At 41.4% G+C, this 19,652-nt stretch overlaps 1 protein-coding gene across 2 annotated transcripts in view; it reads left to right on the forward strand.

The window, feature by feature from the left end:
* PRMT8 (protein arginine methyltransferase 8) overlaps nucleotides 1-19,652 on the forward strand; it is a 251,703-nt gene that overhangs the window by 201,407 nt on the left and 30,644 nt on the right. For both annotated transcript variants that reach the window (XM_082256113.1, XM_082256112.1), the window contains exons 5-8: nucleotides 2,214-2,356; nucleotides 5,043-5,130; nucleotides 8,896-9,011; nucleotides 9,793-9,943. In XM_082256113.1, the coding sequence (XP_082112239.1) occupies nucleotides 2,214-2,356; nucleotides 5,043-5,130; nucleotides 8,896-9,011; nucleotides 9,793-9,943 (498 nt within the window). The remainder of the gene's footprint in view (nucleotides 1-2,213; nucleotides 2,357-5,042; nucleotides 5,131-8,895; nucleotides 9,012-9,792; nucleotides 9,944-19,652) is intronic.

The following is a 19,652-nucleotide window of genomic DNA, read 5'->3' on the forward strand; positions in this document are numbered from 1 at the left end:
AAGAATGGTCACTAAACCCAGGGGGACTTTTTTTTTATGCCTGCTTTTTCCAGCATTAGAATGTAAAAAAAAAAACAAATGGAAGAATTTTTAGTGTAATAAAAGTAATTTTTGCAGGTAAAGTTATTTATTTCCCCTTTCTTGGGACACGGTCAAATTCTTCAATCCCCCACCCTCCTGTAATGCGGGGTCATTCTGCCTGCAGAAATCTGTTTTGTTTTTAATTAAAGTGGTAATAAAGTCTAAAAAAAAATAAAAAACCTTGCCCCTGCAAGTTAAAGTGGAACGTCGCTTTCTCAATAAAATAAAGCATGGAGAAGTGGATGGATGGGAGAGTTTGCTTTGAATAATAAAAATGAATTAAATAGCGTTTTTGGTTTGTGGTGCTCAGATGCAGTGCAGTTCTACTTTAAGGACATAATGTGCTAGTATGCAGGGCTAGACACTCTACCTGTCCCCCCCAGTCACATCTAAACACCACAAGCAACACACTGCAGCTGGACGGTCCCGTGTGCAAAGGGTCTAAATGTGGATGCATTTATTAAATGTTTGTAAAAGATGAACTATGCCTTTAAAAAGGAAGAGAGGGATTGTTGTTTGGTAAAGAGGAGACCGAAGGTTTGTCATTGAGCAATCAATATGCTAAAATCAAAAACATTGATTCATCATTTTGGGAGTTTTTGTTCTATAGGTGTACTATCCAATTACATCCAGGATATATAATCTGATTGAGGTATTTCAGTAGTATATTCCATATTTTGGCCACTAGATGGAGCTGACGATCACAGGAAGTCATGGCATTAGAGAAAATATAGGGAACAATTTGTGCAGCCTGGACGAATGCAGAATGATGAATGAAGAGAGGAATTACCTCTGTTTTGTAGGGATTTTCTTTTACTTCCTGATGTATTTTAGATGCAGGATGTGAATGAAAGTCTTCCCAACAGAACAAAGACAGCAGAAAATAAAGTAACATGTTTTTTTTCCTGCTCTACTTTGACCAAAACTAAAAATACATACACTTTAACATATGTTCATTATACTGGGATATGATTGAAAAGTACAATACAGTACCAGAAGCCTCTGAAAGAAGCTGCCAATGGCAGGGTTGCTTACTAGATCCTTGAGTTTATTTTCTTTGAAGATACAGAGAAGGGAAGCATCTACACTATATTGTTAAAAGTACTGGGGTGTCTGCTTTTACACACACATGATCTTTAATGCCATCCCAGTCTCAGTCAGTAGGGTTCAATATTGAGTTGGTCCACCCTTTGCAGCTATAACAGCTTCAACTCTTCTGGGAAGGCTGTCCACAAGGTTTAGGAGTGTGTCTATGGGAATGTTTGACCATTCTTCCAGAAGCGCATTTGTGAGGTCAGGCACTGATGTTGGAGAGAAGGCCTGGCTCACAGTCTCCACTATACTTCATCCCAAAGGTGTTCTATTGGGTTTAGGTCAGGACTGTGTGCAGGCCAGTCAAGTTCCTCCACCCTAAACTCACTCATCAATGTCTTTATGGACCTTGCTTTGTGCACTGGTCCTAATCATGTGGTGGAGGGGGGATTATGCTGTGGGGTTGTTTTTCAGGGGCTGGGCTTGGCCTCCTAGCTCCAGTGAAGGGAACTCTTAAGGCATCAGCATACCAAGACATTTTGGACAATTTCATGCTCCCAACTTTGTGGGAACAGTTTGGGGATGGCCCCTTCCTGCTCTAACATGACTGCGCACCAGTGCACAAGGCAAGGTCCATAAAGACATGGATGAGTGAGTTTGGGGTGGAGGAACTTGACTGGCCTGCACCTCAACCCGATAGAACATCTTTGGGATGAATTAGAACAGAGACTGCGAGCCAGGCCTTCTCGTCCAACATCAGTGCCAGACCTCACAAATGCGGTTCTAAAAGAATGGTCAACCATTCCCATAGATACACTCCTAAACCTTGTGGACAGCCTTCCCAAAAGAGTTGAAGCTGTTATAGCTGCAAAGGGTGGGCCAAATAAATATTGAACCCTATGGGCTAAGATTGGGATGCCATTAAAGTTCATGTGCATGTAAAGGAGTCCCAATACTTTTGACAATATAGTGTATTTGAGGCTTCTCAGAGGGGTATTTACTTCATGCTAAGTTCTTTTTAATGAAAGCAGTCGCTGCATTATGTCTGTAATTGATGGAATGGTGGCCACAACGGTGTTTTCTTTTTGTGAATTTTTCAGTCATTACAATATTTAGGGGTAAAGTTGAAGAGGTGGAGCTGCCGGTAGACAAAGTGGACATTATTATCACGGAGTGGATGGGGTACTGCCTGTTCTACGAGTCCATGCTCAATACTGTCATCTTTGCACGGGATAAGTGGCTGGTATGTATGTGGGGTCACTTTAACATTTGCACACTTTATCTACACCCCCCCCCCCCCAAAAAAAAAAAAAAGACTGTTTTGACTTTTGCCACTTTAAAGGACTGGGGCACTTTTTACTTTTTTACTTTTTGTGTCCTTCAATGCCTGTCATCAAGGGTCAAGGCCATTCTGGTGAACCTTTGTGTTAAAGGGAACCTATGAGAAAATGAATATGGATGCCCTTTTATATGGACACTTTAAAAACATATGCTGTCCTCAAAAAATAAAATACAACTGTAATAATGGTCTTAAAGGGATGGATAAGTGAATATCAATAGAATGGCTGAACTACTAGAGAAAATTAGGCTTCAGGCTCCTTCTAGTGTCTGTCATGTAAACAGGGCCGTTGCTAGACTATTTTACGCCCTAGGCAAGACCAGCTACTTGTGACCCCCCCCCAACAGTGGTGGAAAGCCAGGGCCTGGTAGTTCCGCCACTGCCCAAGACACCTGGCATCTTCCTCTGTCCCTTCTTCCTCCCCCACTGCCATCCCTCCCCTCAGCTCACAAGTATCATTTATGATTGAGAGAGAGTGCCGACTCGTGGCTGCGCCCCTAGGTGGCAATGCGCCCTAGGCGGCTGCCTAGTTTGCCTAGTGAAAGCACCGGCCCTGCATGTAAAAAAAGATTAGGCTTTAGTCACATAAAGGGTGAATGGAAAGATCAGCAAACCTGACTTCTGTTCCTTGCTTTGCTATATTTGTCCATCCAAATAGCTTTTAGGAGAACTTGCCCTGGCCTCATTACCAAGTCAGTTATATTGCTGAAGCGCGGGCATCTTTTACTGCCTGTAAATCCCTGCTGTTAATAAGAAAAACCAAAAAATAAATAAAAATCTTTGTTCATATGTAAACCCCTTGAAGAAAGGCCCAGGCTACACACAGAGCCTCAATGTCTAGTCAAGTTGATTTTACTCCCTGTCTCCTTCTGAAGCTTAAGCTGGCCATACACCCATAGATTTATCCATCCACTCTAAACAGAGCGGATGTAAAAATCCCCCTGCCGCAGCCATCAGAATACCCAAACAGTTCCTGCATTTGATAAGCTGCAGGTGCTGTTTAGTTTTTTTTTAAATCAAAGGATGTGGTGGTGTCAGGACCACCCACTGATCGAACATTGGCTGGTTCATTAGGACCCAGCCAAAATATGCTCAGTTTATAGCCAGCTTAAGTCCTGCTGACTTTCAAATGCCAGAGCCTCTTGTTACAAAAGAGGTTTTGTCCTTCTGAATGGCACAAGTGGAGCTTACTGTTAGGAGGGTGTAGGGCTTAGCATCGGCTTTGCCAGAAGTTGAGGCTCTGTGAACTAGACCCTCCACTAAATTCCAGGTGGTCACATTATATTTTCCCTTTGGACCCCTTTTATATGGGCACCCTCCTTTCTTTCTCAACAGGGGATTCTAGACTGATCCTCTGCGGAGTTGGATCAGAACCGAAACAGATGTCACATACGTGATATCCATGTATGTTTCTTTCTTGCTCCATCTTGTGATGGAAGAAAAACATACCCATGCATTCCCTATTGGAGGCTGGTAGTAATTGGACCTTGACCCAAGCTTCTTGCGGTCAGGCCAATGAACCCTAAATAACCCAGATGTAATTGGATGTCTATCTGTTTGCATCCAGCTGCTCATAGGATACCTTGCAGTCCATTTTTGATCCATCTAATCAAAGGGTAAAACAAATTGATGGAATGCCTGTGTTAAAGGGGCCTTGAAAGTACAAACATGCAAAAAGAGAGGAATGCTGCACTTCCAAATGCAGGAAATCGTGGAGTTTATTTCACTTAAAATAATCCGACATAGACCATAGGACAACACGCCATTCAGCAAACGCGTTGTACACGATAGTGCTTAAACATTCATGAATTTAGGGTTATTTAGGGTTCATTGGCCTGACCGCAAGAAGCTTGGGTCAAGGTCCAATTACTACCAGCCTCCGATAGGGAATGCATGGGTATGTTTTTCTTCCATCATAAGATGGAGCAAGAAAGGAACATTTCCGGGCATTTTCGGGCCACAGACCTCAGCGGGCACCCTGCATGGGTTTTCTCCAGCCTTTCTGGGATCATAGCGGTGGGCTCATCCCTTTTCCCTTCCCGGTTACTTAAAGGGGCCTTACCAGCTCTTTCACTGCAGTCTACACATAGGTCTAGACTTTTTATTTTTAACCACATGTACATTGCAAAAAGGCAGAATTGGCATTTTTGTGTTATTGTTTTTTTACACAGTGGAGTTCCATTTTTTTTTTTTTTTTTATGAAGAGGAACTTTCATCTGTTAAAAAATATTTTGGGCTAATAGTTTAGAAGCTAAAGGATTCACCTGTAACACTGCAATTTGCGCTTCTGAAAATCTCAACCATTTGCTCTTCAGCTGAGATGAAAGAGGCCAGTAAGCTATAGACTTTTTATTTCAATACGCTTAGCCCTGACTGACAATCACTTTGATTTAAAGTGACATTTTTATCTGTGTGGTCGCCCGCAGCCTGATCTCTCCTCTCAGATATTAAACAGTGTCTGACAGTATGATGGAGGATAGTAGAGGCGTGCAGGGGGTGCTTGTCTGGATTTTATATGTGCAGTTCAAATTGTGGTGTCTTTGTCAGGTGAATAGATTACGAGATCCATTTCCCCACAATTCATCAACAGAAACCTGGAGGGCTGATGTTTCCTGATCGAGCCGCTTTGTACATTGTCGCCATCGAGGATAGGCAATATAAGGACTTCAAGATCCACTGTGAGTATGTCATTCACACTGCTGTTACCAAAATGATTTCCAGGGGCACTTTGTTGCTGATTTTGTGTATTTTTGATCATTATGATTATTATTATTATCATTATTATACAGGATTTATATAGCGCCGACAGTTTGCGCAGCGCTTTACAATATGAGGGAAGACAATACAGTTACAATACAATTCAATACAGGAGGATTTAGAGGGCCCTGCTCGTTAGAGCTTACAATCTAGAAGGGGGGTTCAGATGCAAAGAGTATTTTATAACCTGTTATGGGGTGTAAGGCAGAACTTTGGGAAAAATCCAAAACTACCCCTGCAGTGTGGGAGTAGTTTTAGATGCAATGTTTGTTTTTGTCTAGGATGCCATTAAAAAGCAGGAATAATTATCTTTCGCTCCCATGGGCTTCTTTCTCTTTATGAGACCAGTCCAATGAAACTGCCTGTCTTTGGTGTTCCATCCTAACCAATGAGAAAAAAGAGCAGCCAAAAAGGCCTGACAGAGGTTTTTGCCCTTCTCCCAAACCTTTGCCTGGAGTTCCACTTTATATTAAAGTGGTAGTAAACTCTGTTACACCACATGTACCTACAGGTAAGCCTATAATAAGGCTTACCTGTAGGTACTGTGAATATCTCCTAAACTTGCACAGTTGACATCACCATGCCAGACCTTCAGAGCCCGTGCCATAAATGGCGGCTCCCACGCGCATGTGCGGGAGTGACTTCATCGAGCCCCCGGCCACTCATGTAGCTGGAGGCTGCAAACCCAGAAGGAAGACTGGGGGAAGATGTCATCCATCTCAGCAGTGACATTGTGGTCCTGGAGGCCTTCGTTCTAAGATAAGTTTCCCATAATGTGCTAGAATGTGATGCATGCTAGCTCATTATGACATTGCCTTGCAGGGACGTTTTTTTTTCCCTGCAGCTGCGGATTTACTACCGCTTTAAATACACTATGATAAGCTCCATGATCTCAGAAGATCTGAATCTGAGATGACTTCTGCCTCCCTATATCCCAAAATACAATTTGAAGATTTGGTAATCCATTAATTGGACACCATATTTTACTCTGGGATGCTGGGAAAGGGGAGTGGCATGCCGATTTAAAATAAAGGCGGACCAGCCTGCAGCTGAAAGGAAAAAAAAACAGACATTTTCCTCCATCCACGCTATACAGCACAGATAGACAAATTTCCACTGCACTTATTGTATTCTGACATGCCGCACTATTTGATTGGAAGCATTTGCTGTACTTATACTTATAGCGCTGTCAATTTATACAGCACTTTATATATACAGTATATATTGTTCATTCACATCAGTCCCTGCCTTCAATGCACTTACCATCTAGGATCTCTATCTTACATTCATACACCAGGGCCAAGTTAGACAGGAGCCAATTACCCTACCCGCATGTGTAGGCAACTCCAGGCAGGTATTGCCATGGTTGGGATTCAAACTGGCAACCCTAGTGCCAGGCAATAGTGCTAACCACTGTGCTGCCTTATTGACCCTGTGCTGCCCTAGTAAACCTATATACTGCAGCCCAATCTCATTGTCAGCTGCAGGTGAATATTCACTGCTATAAACAGGCTACCAAAGTGAATATATCAGTGGATGCTTGAAAACCTTGTACATGCTTAAGTTTTATCTAAAAGCCAGTTTTTTTAAAAATGTTTTGCTGGACCCGGAAGTGTGGGTAAAATCTCCAATGGGGACACTTTTCGGTGACAAATGAAGGGATGTTTTTAGAAATTTCCTGCTTACTGCCTGTTGTGTTTCCAGGACAGTGAAAGCAAATATTCTCAAAAAAAAACCTTTGTTTTAGCAAAGTTATGAACATGCCCAAAAGTCAAATGATTTTGGATCTGCATATACAATTTTATATTCTTGTTGACCCAACATACAGTGTCTCACAAAAGTGTGTACACCCCTAACATTTTTGTAAATATTTTTATATATCTTTTTATGTGGCAACACTGAAGAAATGACACTTATGTGACCTTGTAACACTAACGAGTCACATGACGCTGGGGAGGGAAAATGGCTAATTGGGCCCAATTTGGACATTTTCACAGGGGTGTACTCACTTTTGTTGCCAGCAGTTTAGACATTAATGGCTGTGTGTTGAGTTATTTTAAGGGGGCAGCGAATTTACACTGTTATACAAGCTGTACACTAATACTTTACATTGTAGCAAAGTTTCATATCTTCAGTGTTGTCACATGAAAATATATAATAAAATATTTACAAAAATGTGAGGGGTGTAGTCATTTTTGTGAGATATTGTAGATCTAGACAAAAAAAACGTAACGAAAAAAAAAAAAAATACAAAACATGTATAAATAAAAAAACAGGCAGACTCGATGGACCACTCTGCCTTTTTTCTGCCATCACTTTTCTATGTTTCTATGACCCAAATCAGCCTTAAGAAATCCCCACTACAAGCTCTTTTCAACCAAACCATTGAGGAGGCACTGAGACACAGCAGACGATTGATCTCATTTATATTCACAGCAGCCAGAATAACGATGACCAGATTCTTATTCCTCCCATTTGCATAGATAAATGGCAAAATGTCATGGCTAAGTAATGCTAAATCAAAAACTGATGGCTATATTGAATGACTATTGTGTTTGAACTTTGACTTTGTTTGAAAAAACATGGGACCCTTGGATTCGATACAGTATTTTAACTGAGTACATATGTAGAAAGATGATCTGCACACTGGTAGTTGCTCTTAAAAAATCTTCATCCTTTATTTAGGAACCACAGAACACAACTGCTGATAAGATCAGTTGATGACGCATTTCAGCCTATAAGGCCTTAGTCATAACTACTCAAATCAAAGCTGTCGATTTGAGGACCCCCATACACTAGCAAGGACCAGGAGCATATGAGATCAAGCCTATATTGATTTCTGCTCAGGAATCCATGGGATCTGGTAAGTGAGCCATCTTACCATTCGACACTCGAGGTGAAGTGGAGGGCCACACCACTACTGTACCAGCATTAGCACTTTCCTTTGCATCTGTCAAATCTGCACTGAAAGGACTTTATTGCACTATTTGCACTTTCTTTCCCCAAGCACATTTCTATCACGGACTATTCCATTTTTGTTTTTTCTTGTGAATACATATTGCACTTTATGGACGTTATTTATGGTTATTGCGGAATAACATATGAATAATTGCCAGCACATATAATGCACTTTACGGATGTTATCCATTCACCCAGAGATCATTGTTGATTTATATTTGCACTTTATTTATCACTGATGATGGAATTTATTGCTGAGTTTTTTGCTGTTTTGTATTTATAATTTTATTAGTAATTGTTTTTGTGACATTTTTACCATTTAATATACTTGATTTATAGGGGCACAAGTTAGTAATACCTTAACACAGTTTTTTGTCACACCATATATGCAGTAGGGTTTCATAGCCCTCTATCACCAGAGGTTAGTGCAGTTTTTTAATCATTCACCTTTTTCAACTATACCCATAGTTTGAACTTGCCGCTTTCCATCTTATATATAATATCCCAGAGGCGCGAGTGATATTATACTCACCATCAGGGTTTGCCTTCCACTTATTTATAAAACTATAAATCTGGGCCTCTGGGCAGTGCAAGCAGGAGCTCAATCTTAAGGATCCAATATAACGGCCTTATTTATTTTAAAATTTAGACAGGCTGGCAGCATTTTGTACGGGAATCTGGTAAATCTCAGCATGTAAACTGTGTGTTTAACTGTTTTGTGTTAACAGGGTGGGAGAATGTCTACGGATTTGACATGACGTGCATCAGAGATGTGGCCATAAAGGAGCCGCTTGTGGACATAGTAGACCCAAAGCAAGTGGTGACCAATTCCTGTTTGATAAAGGTTTGGTAATACTCATTGCAGAGAGACATATTTTTTGCTCATTCATTTCTGCTGAGAAGAAAAACATTTCACAACACAGAATTGATTTTATTATATCATGTGCAGTATGAGCCACAGGAACACTCCTACGGACTTAGACACTTTGCTAACTGAGACTAAAGCAGCCCATAGACTATGCAAAGTCCTACCACCTGAACACCACTATTGGTCAAAAAAGTTACCTGTCACAATAAAGGAAAGAGAGTGGCTTAGGAGGTGGGATAGACAAAACCAAGCACAATACTGGAAAGTTGTCAAATTCTATATAACCTGAGCTTCCATTATGTCTGAGTTTTTGGTTGTTTTAAGATGTTTTTTTTGCCTCAAAGGAAACCTTTGTCTATGTTTTCATCATAATCTCAGTTTAAATAGTCCTGATTTGTGACAAGGTGACTTTAAGGCTCACTCTCAGTCTGCCCAGCACATGCAAGTGAACTCATATTTGGGCACTGCAGTCCTTGACTGCAATCTAATAGCTTCCCCGCTTTTAGAAACTGTAGACGGATAGTGTCTTTACCTAACCATAAAGAATACCACCTACCAGCTAGTTAAAATGTTAAATGAGGCAGTTTTTGGTGACTGTTCCACAGGATCATTGTTTCATTCTCTTGAAGTACTTTGCTGTACCATCTGGATTTGTATTAATGTATTTGTATCTGTAACATTTAAAATATGTAGCTAATCTGAGCAACTTTATCTATCACTGCAAGGTGGCAAATAAGAAAATATTATTTTTTAATAGGAAATTGACATATACACAGTGAAGCCGGAAGATTTGGCCTTTACTGCAGCTTTCTGTGTACAAGTACAGCGGAATGATTACATCCACGCTCTTGTCACCTATTTCAACATTGAGTTTACAAAATGTCACAAGAAAACGGGATTTTCCACAGGTACGGTTTTTCTTTTTTGCCTACTTTAGGCCTAAAGCATAGATGTGCCCAGACCATGGAAATGCCAGGCCTAAAGCATAGATGTGCCCAGACCATGGAAATGCCAGGCCTAAAGCATAGATGTGCCCAGACCATGGAAATGCCAGGCCTAAAGCATAGATGTGCCCATACCATGGAAATGCCAATCAGTGATCCCATTGAATGATTGAATGTATATATTGTATGCGCCTGGAGTAATGTGCTTAAAGCCCAACTGAACTTTCAGGGTAAATCAGCTTAATACATTCCAGGGGCATCAAAACAAAAGTTCAAAGGCCTGTAATTTGTTTTCTTTGTACAACAGTCACATCCTAAGTAGAAAAGCCTGTCCCTTCTCAGCATGCTGCAGAAGAGGACCTTTGCTCTCTGTGTGGAAGCAGTGGTCTCTCTGCAGAGGTCTGACACGCTCCCTGCCGAGTCTGATTTATACAGTTCTGCAATCAGCTTAAAGCATAACTCCATTTTTGTTGAGAAAAAAACATTCCCCTCTGGGTGATCTATGGACATTCAAAGATTATAACAAACTTTGTTGCAGACTCCTACCTTCTGTTATTCTGCCATGTTCCTATTGGGAGTATCTCACCAAAATTACATTTTTGTTGCAGGGGATGCCAGAAATCTGACTTGTATCTTAGTGCAGACTTCTTGGAGAATCGATGAGCCAATCACACAAGCAGGAAATGATGTTTCTGGGGTGTGGTCAGTATACATTCTGTATACAGAACAGCTCCAGGTAGCCATATTGCAATGCATTTTCAGAAAATTACAATGGCTGCAGATTGAAAAGGAAAGGTCATTTTCAAAAACATTGAATTACAATATGATTTGTGTAGCAATTATGCGCAATATTATTTTTTCTTTATTTGCAATTTTTTTCCCACGAAAGTGGAGTTACCCTTTAACTCATGCTTCCTGCTAATTGGAGAGCTCTAGCCCTGAGTTAGTGAGAGTAATGCCTCGTACACACGTTCAGATAATCATACAAAAAATATCGCTTTTGACTTGATCGCACGATAATCTGATCGTTAGTACACAGCTTTCGACAGCCGATCACGACATTTCGTCCAACAAAATCCGAAGGGACAAACACAAAAACTTTTGTCAGACGATAGCATAGCGAGCAACAGTCATTTAATCAGTACAGTATGCGTCCGCTAAAATTCGATAGACAAAGACCACGCATGATCAGAAACACGAAAATAACCTGGAAAAAGCCTGGCTACTATTGTTTTTGTTTTGCACTATTTGATACATAACTACACAACCAGGAAGCTTTTCCAGAATCGTACGACAAAAATCCTACATTTAGTATGCATTGTTGAATTCGATATTAGTATCATGCAACAAAATGCGAATGATAAGTCATCCGATTATCTGATTGTGTGTACGAGGCATTAGTAAGTCAGACCTTTGCAGAGAAGTCAATGCTTTCACAAAGAGGGCAAGAGTCCTTCTCTGTAGCATTCTCAAGCTGTGACTGCTGTCTAAAAAAAGCAAAAAGGCTCATTTAAACTTAGGGCTCTTTCACACGGTCCGCCTCCGTAGGCAGATCCGTGTTGCTCAGCGGGGATCGATACGCGATCCCCGCTGAGCCGGGCGGATGACAGCTCCGTCTCCGCTTGCAGAGCGGAGAGGGAGGTGTCTCAGCCCCCGCTGCCCTCTATGGGGGATCGGATGAGAGCGGACCGCTTGTCCGCTCTCATCAGATTGGATCCGATCCGATTACTGAACGGATGGAAAAATAGGTGTCTCCGCTGACACCCGCTACCCCATAGAGCTGCATGGAGGATCTGATCAGATCCGCCTAAAAAACTGACAGTCGGATCTGATCGGATCGCCCGTGTGAAAGAGCCCTTATAGTATTCATCCCACAATCAAAAATGTATCGTATTGATGGCTACATCTGTTTTCTTTTCTTTGGCTTTTTTCCCTTCTGTTTTTACCTTGTGATCTGACCAGTAACACACCTCTGGTGTTAGTAAGACTCTGTGAGAGTTCTGTACAGTGTATCATGTCTCGGCCATTCAAATGGAATGGCGAACCCAAAAGGAAGATCAGGTGAAGATGCAAGCCCCAGCAGTGATGATAGCGCACTGCTGAAGGGATTTGATTTAAGGTAAGTCTGTCATAATGTGCTAGTACGCAGTGCATACTAGCTAGCACATTATGACATTACCCTGCAGGGCCCAACTTTATATATATATATATATTTATTTATATATATATATATATATATATATATATACATATATGTCTTTTCTATTTAACCCTTTATTAACCCAATGTTACAGCCCTGCTCTCCTTAGCTACTTAAAAAACATTTTTAACGAAAACGTATTTGTGTTAACATTAATTTTGTTAGTTTTTTTTTTTTTTTTTTTTCGTAGAGTAAAAAAATGCCTTCATTTCACTTATGCCTAGCGTTTCCATGCTTACACTATAAACATTATCTTACTTTTAAAATGAACAGAACAAATTGTAGAATAAGACTTCCACTTTATATCTATACACAGTGGTGATGAAGGGGAATGCTGATCCAACCACTGTAGCCTGCAGGGGACCAGGAATTGGGTTCTACAGGATTCCCAGCCCCTGATTTCACTTCAGTAAAGCAGAGGGAGGCAGCGAGAGATGAGTCCCTTTAGTTTAAAATGTATATAAAGCCCAACATTTTTTTTTTCATTTTGAATAGGGTGGTGAATGGACAAAACCACTGTTTTTTTTTTTTGCCCTCTGCATCATATTTCTCTTTAGAGCTGGGACTGGGGGGGGGGGGCTGAGTGGGCACCTGCCCCAGACACTGTGTCGAAGGAGGTGGGGGGCGCAGCTGAGTTTGGTACTCGTCCCACTGCAATGTAACTCCTGTCAAAAGGAGCAGCGGACTGCTGGAGGGAGGATTCGTCTTTCTCCTCCCTCCAGCTTGCATGGGGTGGAAAGGAGCCGGTGCTGAGACAGAACTGTTCTCAGTCTCAGCGCCTTGTTGCTGAGGAAGGAGGGTGGACTGTATCCTTTTTCCTCTCTCCCCCTGTCATGTGACTTGTCCCACGACCGGAGAGAGGAAGGACACGCTGTGAGTACTGATTTCCCAGTACAAAGGGGAAAGAGGAGGGGAGAGACAACTCGGGAGCATGAGGACACCTGATGTAATGGGGGACTCTATTGGGGACACCTGATTGAAAGGGGGACTCTATAGGGGACACCTGATGTAAAGGGGAACTCTATTGGGGACACCTGATGTAAAAAAGAAACTTTAATGGGGACACCTGATGTAAAGAAGGACTGTATTGGGGACACCTGAAGTAAAGAGGGACTCCATTGAGGACTCCTGATTAAAAGGGGGACTATTGGGGGTACCTGATGTAAAGTGTAACTCTATTGGGGACACCTGATGTAAATTGGGACTCTACTGGGACACCTGATGTAAAGGGGGACTCTATTGGGGACACCTGATGTAAAGGGGGACTCTATTTGGGACACCTGATGTAAAGTGGGACTCTACTGGGACACCTGATGTAAAGGGGAACTCTATTGGGGTCACCTGATGTAAAGTGGGACTCTATTGGGGACACCCGATGTAAAGTGGGACTCTACTGGGACACCTGATGTAAAGGGGGACTCTACTGGGGCACCTGATGTAAATTGGGACTCTATTGGGGACATCTGATGTAAAGTGGGACTCTATTGGGGACACCTGATGTAAAGGGGGACTCTAGTGCTCTAGTGGGGACTCAATCTGGCAAGGGGTGCAATTTGCCATCTTGTCCCTGGGTGCTGGATGACCTTGTCCTGGCACTGTTTTCCTTCACCTCACACACCAGGAGGTGAGAGAAAAAAAAATCTCTCTAAAATTCTCCTCATAGACAAAAAAAATATGCATAACATCTTCGCAATACATGCACATTTCTTCGCGTTTTAAACCTTTGGAGACCATACAATCTGCCAGAAATGCATTTATCTTTTCAGCCCTGTTGTGGGCTGACAACATATGTTTTTTGTAAGCTGCATGGTGTCAGTCCTGACCACTGCCTTTTGCTTAAGGTATAACTTTATATAGGCAAAACATTTTATTTTAGTTTTGGTAAGATTGGAGAGGGATTAGAACACTTGTCAGATTTGTATTGCTGTGTGTGCCCATGGTAGGGATATTCACCCTGTCTATTTGTCCTGTTTACTGCTGTCACTGGGAGCAAAAGTGAGAGAAAATCCCAAAGTTTGAGTGCTCAGCAGAACAGAAATAGAGGGGAAAACTTTCACTAGTTCTTGTAACAAACCAGGGATTCCCTTACTCTGAAGTTAAGGGAAATCTTGCCCAATGGGATACAGATCACTAAAAAAAAGCTGACAGGGGTTATAACCCTCCCCTTACACTTTCCAAAATGAAAATAATATTTTTTTCCTATTTTATCTATTCAACTAATCTGAAATTCAGATTTTTACAATATAAAGGATATTCAGTCTGTTACTGTAGTCCAAGATAAGATGGCTAAACAGACTCTGAGACAACACAGGAAGTGTGCAGAGGACAAAGGACAGTTCTTCACCGATCAAACCTGTATAAAAAAATGCTTCCAACGATATATCAAACAGACCAAAAGAAATATGGAACTTAAACTTTTACACACACTTAGAAGGGGATCCACAGTCACAGCACTCACTTTCATTTTATAACATCAGCATTGCAAACTAAAAGTATTATTGACAATTCAAAAAAAGCTTACTTAACCACTTCTGGACCGAAAGGTTTTACCCCCTATATGACCAGGCCATTTTCTGCAATACGGCGCTGCGTTACTTTAATGGACAATTGCGCGGTCGTGCAACGCTGTATGTATGCACACACATACACGTGTTTGAGCTTCGGGGTGCACACCCTAATGCAGCAGGCTGTGCACACCTATGGCTGGTAGGTTAATTGGCTCCTGTCTAAATTGGCCCTAGTATGTGTATGAATGTGAGCTAGGGTCCCTTAGAATGTAAGCTCCTTGAGGGCAGAGACTGATGTGAATGTACAAACTTACACTCCCCAGCCACTTTATTAGGTACACCTGTTAAATTGCTTGGTATCACAAATTGCTAATCAGCCAATCACATGGCAGCAGCTCAATGCATTTAGGCATCTAGAGGTGGTGGAGACAACTTGCTGAAGTTCAAATCCAGCATCAGAATGGGGAAGAAAGGAGATTTAAGTGACTTTAAACATCTCATGGTTGTTGGTGCCAGACGGGCTGGTCTGTGTATTTAAAAAACTACTGATCTACTGGAATTTTCATGCACAACCAGCTCTAGGGTTTACAGAGAATGGTCCGAAAAAGAGAAAATATCCAGTAAGCGGCAGTTGTGTGGACAAAAATGCCTTGTTGATGTCAGAGGTCAGAGGAGAATAGCCAGACTGGTTAGAGATGATAGAAAGGCAACAATATCCCAAATAACCACTCGTTACAACCAAGGTATACAGAATACCATCTCTGAATGCACAACGCATCATACCTTGAAACCACTCCTTTCAGTTAAGAACAGGAAACTGAGGCTACAATTTGCCCAGGCTCACCAAAGTTGGACAATAGAAGTTTGGAAAAACTTTGCCTGGTCTGATGAGTCTCGATTTCAGCTGGGACATTCATATGGTAGGGTTGGAATTTGGCGTAAACAACAAGAAAGCATGGATCCAGCCTGCCTTGTATCAACGGTTCAGGCTGGTGGGGAAATGGTGTAGAGGATATTTTCTTGGCACACCTTGGGCCCCTTTGTACCAATTGAGCATTGTTAAAATGCCACGGCCTACCTGAGTATTGTTGCTGACCATGTCCATCCCTTTATGACTACAGTGTGCCCCTTCTGATGGCTCCTTCCAGCAGGATAATGCACCATGTCACAAAGCTCAAATCATCTCAAACTGGTTTCTTGACCATGACAATGAGTTCACTGAACTCCAATGGCCTCCACAGTCACTAGATCTCAATCCAATGGAGTACCTTTGGGTGGTGGAACAGGAGATTCGCATCATGGATGTGCAGCCGACAAATCTGCAGCAACTGCATGAAGCGATCATGTCAATATCGACCAAAATCTATGAGGAATGTTTCCAACACCTTGTTGAGTCTATGCCATGAAGAATTAAGGCAGTTCTGAAGGCAAAAGGGGGTCCAACCCGATACTAGCAAGGTGTACCTAATAAAGTTGCCGGTGAGTGTATATGTAAAGAGCTGCTTACATTGACACTATGTTAACCTTAATAGCGGTATTCCCGAGCGTGGCTCATGGTTAAATTTCAGAGCCAAAAGCGGTAACCCCGAGCCACACTCGGGGTACCGCCAGAAGCATCGCTGGATCCTGTAAAAGAGGTTACTTACCTTGTCACCGGGATCCAGCGATGTATGCGAGCGGTATGTGGCGGCGGATCTTCCTCCCGATCCTCTCCGTGCCCCGGCTTCCGTCTCCTGCGACGTGACGTTCGCAGGGGGGGTGGAACCGGCGGCAAATTCAAATGTAAAACACACCAAACACACTGATACCATTCAAAATAAAATAAATTCACATTACATTGCCCCCCAGTGCCCTTCCCTGCAGTTTTACTGTACTTTTTATGTGTGTGTATATATATATATATATATATATATATATATATATATATATACGTATTTATATATATATATATGTATTTATATATATTTATATACGTATATATATATATATATATACTGTATATATATATATATATATATATATATATATATATATTGTATAGATATATACAGAATATATATATGTATACATACATACTTTAACTTATAGTTTTTTATTATATTATAATTTATGATTTTGTGTTTCAAACTTTATCATACCCGAGATGTTATAAAGAAGAACGCACAGTACAAAAAAAATATGTAAATAGTTGGTTTGGGCTGCTCATTCTCAAGAATTACATGCAAAATAATGGAACCGCTTTCAGCACCTAAAATCCGAAAGAATCATACCGCCAGGGAGGTTAATACCTGTAATAAATATGTGAACCTAGCCTGTGACCTTAGATGCACTTTACGTTCCAGGACAAGTAGAGAGAGTAAATATACTCAGACAGCAATTAAAAACTTATAGAGGTCCTTCCCCCTCACGATTCCATCCAAGACAAAAAAAAGTTTTGTCTTTAGATAAACTTCATGTTGGAGAAGACAAAGAAGGTAACTTTGCCGTTTATGAAAGTACAATAATACTTTATGTTGAAATTAAAACTGATTTACAGATAATGGGTTTAATTTACTAAAACTGGAGAGTACATAATCTGGTGCAGCTGTGCATGATCAGCTTCTAACTTCATCTTGCTCAATTAAGCTTTGACAATAAAACCTGGAAGCTGATTGGTTTCTATGCAGAGCTGTCCCAGATTTTGGTTTTGGTAAATCTACCCCAGTTTGGCTTGCAATTCAGGGAGAAAACCACTAAATATAAAATAGTCATTGCAGCCAAGCAGACTCCATTTTGTTCTGTAAAGTGCGTTCTTGTTTTGGTTTTCTAGGACTTGCTGTACTTGGTAATTATTTTATCGCTCCTTGTGCTAATTATTGAATAAGCCTGAGTGTTTTAACCACTTAAGCCCCGGAGGATTTGGCTGCTAAACGACCAGAGGGCATTTTGCGATTCGGCACTGCGTGACTTTAACGGACAATTGCGCGGTCGTGCGACGCTGTACCGAAACGAATTTGGCGTCCTTTTTTTCCCACAAACAGAGCTTTCTTTTGGTGGTATTTGATCACCTGTGCGATTTTTTGATCACGCGCTATAAACAAAAAAAGAGCGTAAATTTTGCAAAAATAGCAATATTTTTCCCTTTTTTTTATATGAAATTCCCCCAAAAAAAAATGTAAAAATCAAAATTTTTTAATATTTTCGGCCAATTTGTTTTATGCTACCTATGTTTGGTAAAAAAAATCGCAAAAAGCGTATTTTGATTGGTTTGCGCAAAAGTTATTGCGTTTACTAACAAAGGGAAAGATTTTTGTCATTTTTGTTGTTTTTTTTTTTAACGCGTAATGGCGGCGATCTGCGATTTTTTTTGCGGTACTGCGACATTGCGGCGGACAGATCGGACCCTTGACTGACATTTTTGACACTTTTGGGGTTACCAGTGACATTTCTACAGTAATCAGTGCTATACATATGCACTGTTACTGTAAAAATGCACTGGTAGTGAAGGGGTTAACTTTATTTGAGAGGGAGGGGCTGTGTGTGTCCCTAGGGGCGTGATTCTAACTGTGATTGGCTGTGGCTTCAACTGTATGCAGAGTGATCAATGGATCTACATAGTAGATCCATGTGATCAGCTCTCATACAGAGAGGAGAATGACAGGCAGCTTGTTTACACAAGCTGCCTGACTATCTCCCTCTCCCCCGCCGATCGCAGAGTGGCCGGCGGCGATCGGGTCCGCCGGTCACGCGCGCGGGGGGGTCCGTGACCACGCGGGAGCGGGAGCGCGCCTCCGGCGGCGCGCGCTCGCTCCCTAAACCCTCACAGGCGAGCGACGTAGACCTACGTCACTTTGCCTGTGAGGGGCTGACCGCCCACGTAGATAGTCGTGCGGCGGTCGGCAAGTGGTTAAAGCCCTCATAATGCAAAGACTTCTTTAAATTATAGTGGGCTGTTATTGAATTGTATAGAATTCTTTTGTAACGGTTAACACCTGTAGTACAGTGAATTGCATGTGACGGCAATCATACATTTTCATGGTTTCCCTACAAAGAAGGACAATCGATGGGTTATATCAGCCTGTGCCATTCACTACTCCCACTCTTTTAACTTTAGTCTTTAATGGCATGACTAATGCCTCCAACATCCTGTGAAAGGCTAATGATAAATAATTGCCTTATTCATCAATCCCTGTCAAATAAATATAAATTCCAGTTATGTGTTACATTTCTTTGTGTTTCATTTTTCTGCTTTTATAAAGCTGTCTCGTAATCTTTCTATGCTATGAAAAAAATGCATATTGTGGGAACAGAAGGGCAATGCTGTAATTTTGATGTCAGCTAAAATTCACTATAAGAAAGTTTATTTTCCTTTTGCGAAAAGGTATCAAATATCTGCTGTTTACATGTTACTTTTTATTTTGACGTTCTTATCCGTCAAAGTGAAAAATTAGACCTTGAGATGCAATCAAAGAGCACAGCTAACCTGCCGAGTAGTTTTTTTCTCCATCTAGGCATTGCTGTAATGCGCCAGTCCACCCCACAACTTTCTGCCTGTAAAATGGTGATTCTGGAGCACATCTGCTGGAGATACTGGTACACCACAGATTCTAAACTGCTTTAGAAGCCTGATTGGTTACACAGGTAGCAGAGGGAGATAAGGATGGAAGGAAGTACATTCCTACTGACCCTCTGTGGAGCTGTGTGTGCCCATTCTAAAAAGAAATGAGAAATGAAGATACATGGAGCAAATTCGCTGAGTTTAACCCAGTGTTTCTCAACCTTTTTTCAGTCAAGTCACCCTTTAAAATTATGGACAATCTTGAGGCATCCCATTCTAAAATGTTAAAAAAAAATTCTAATAGTTTTACACAGGGCCGTCTTTAACACAGGGCAAAAGGGGCAACTGCCCTGGGCCCAGTCATTGTTGTGGGGCCCAAAGCAGCAGCCCCTTGAGCCCACACTGCCTGCAAATAGGTATTAAGTGGAT

This window comes from Pelophylax lessonae (genome assembly GCF_965119305.1).
Source record: "Pelophylax lessonae genome assembly, chromosome: 4".
Taxonomy (NCBI): domain Eukaryota; kingdom Metazoa; phylum Chordata; class Amphibia; order Anura; family Ranidae; genus Pelophylax; species Pelophylax lessonae.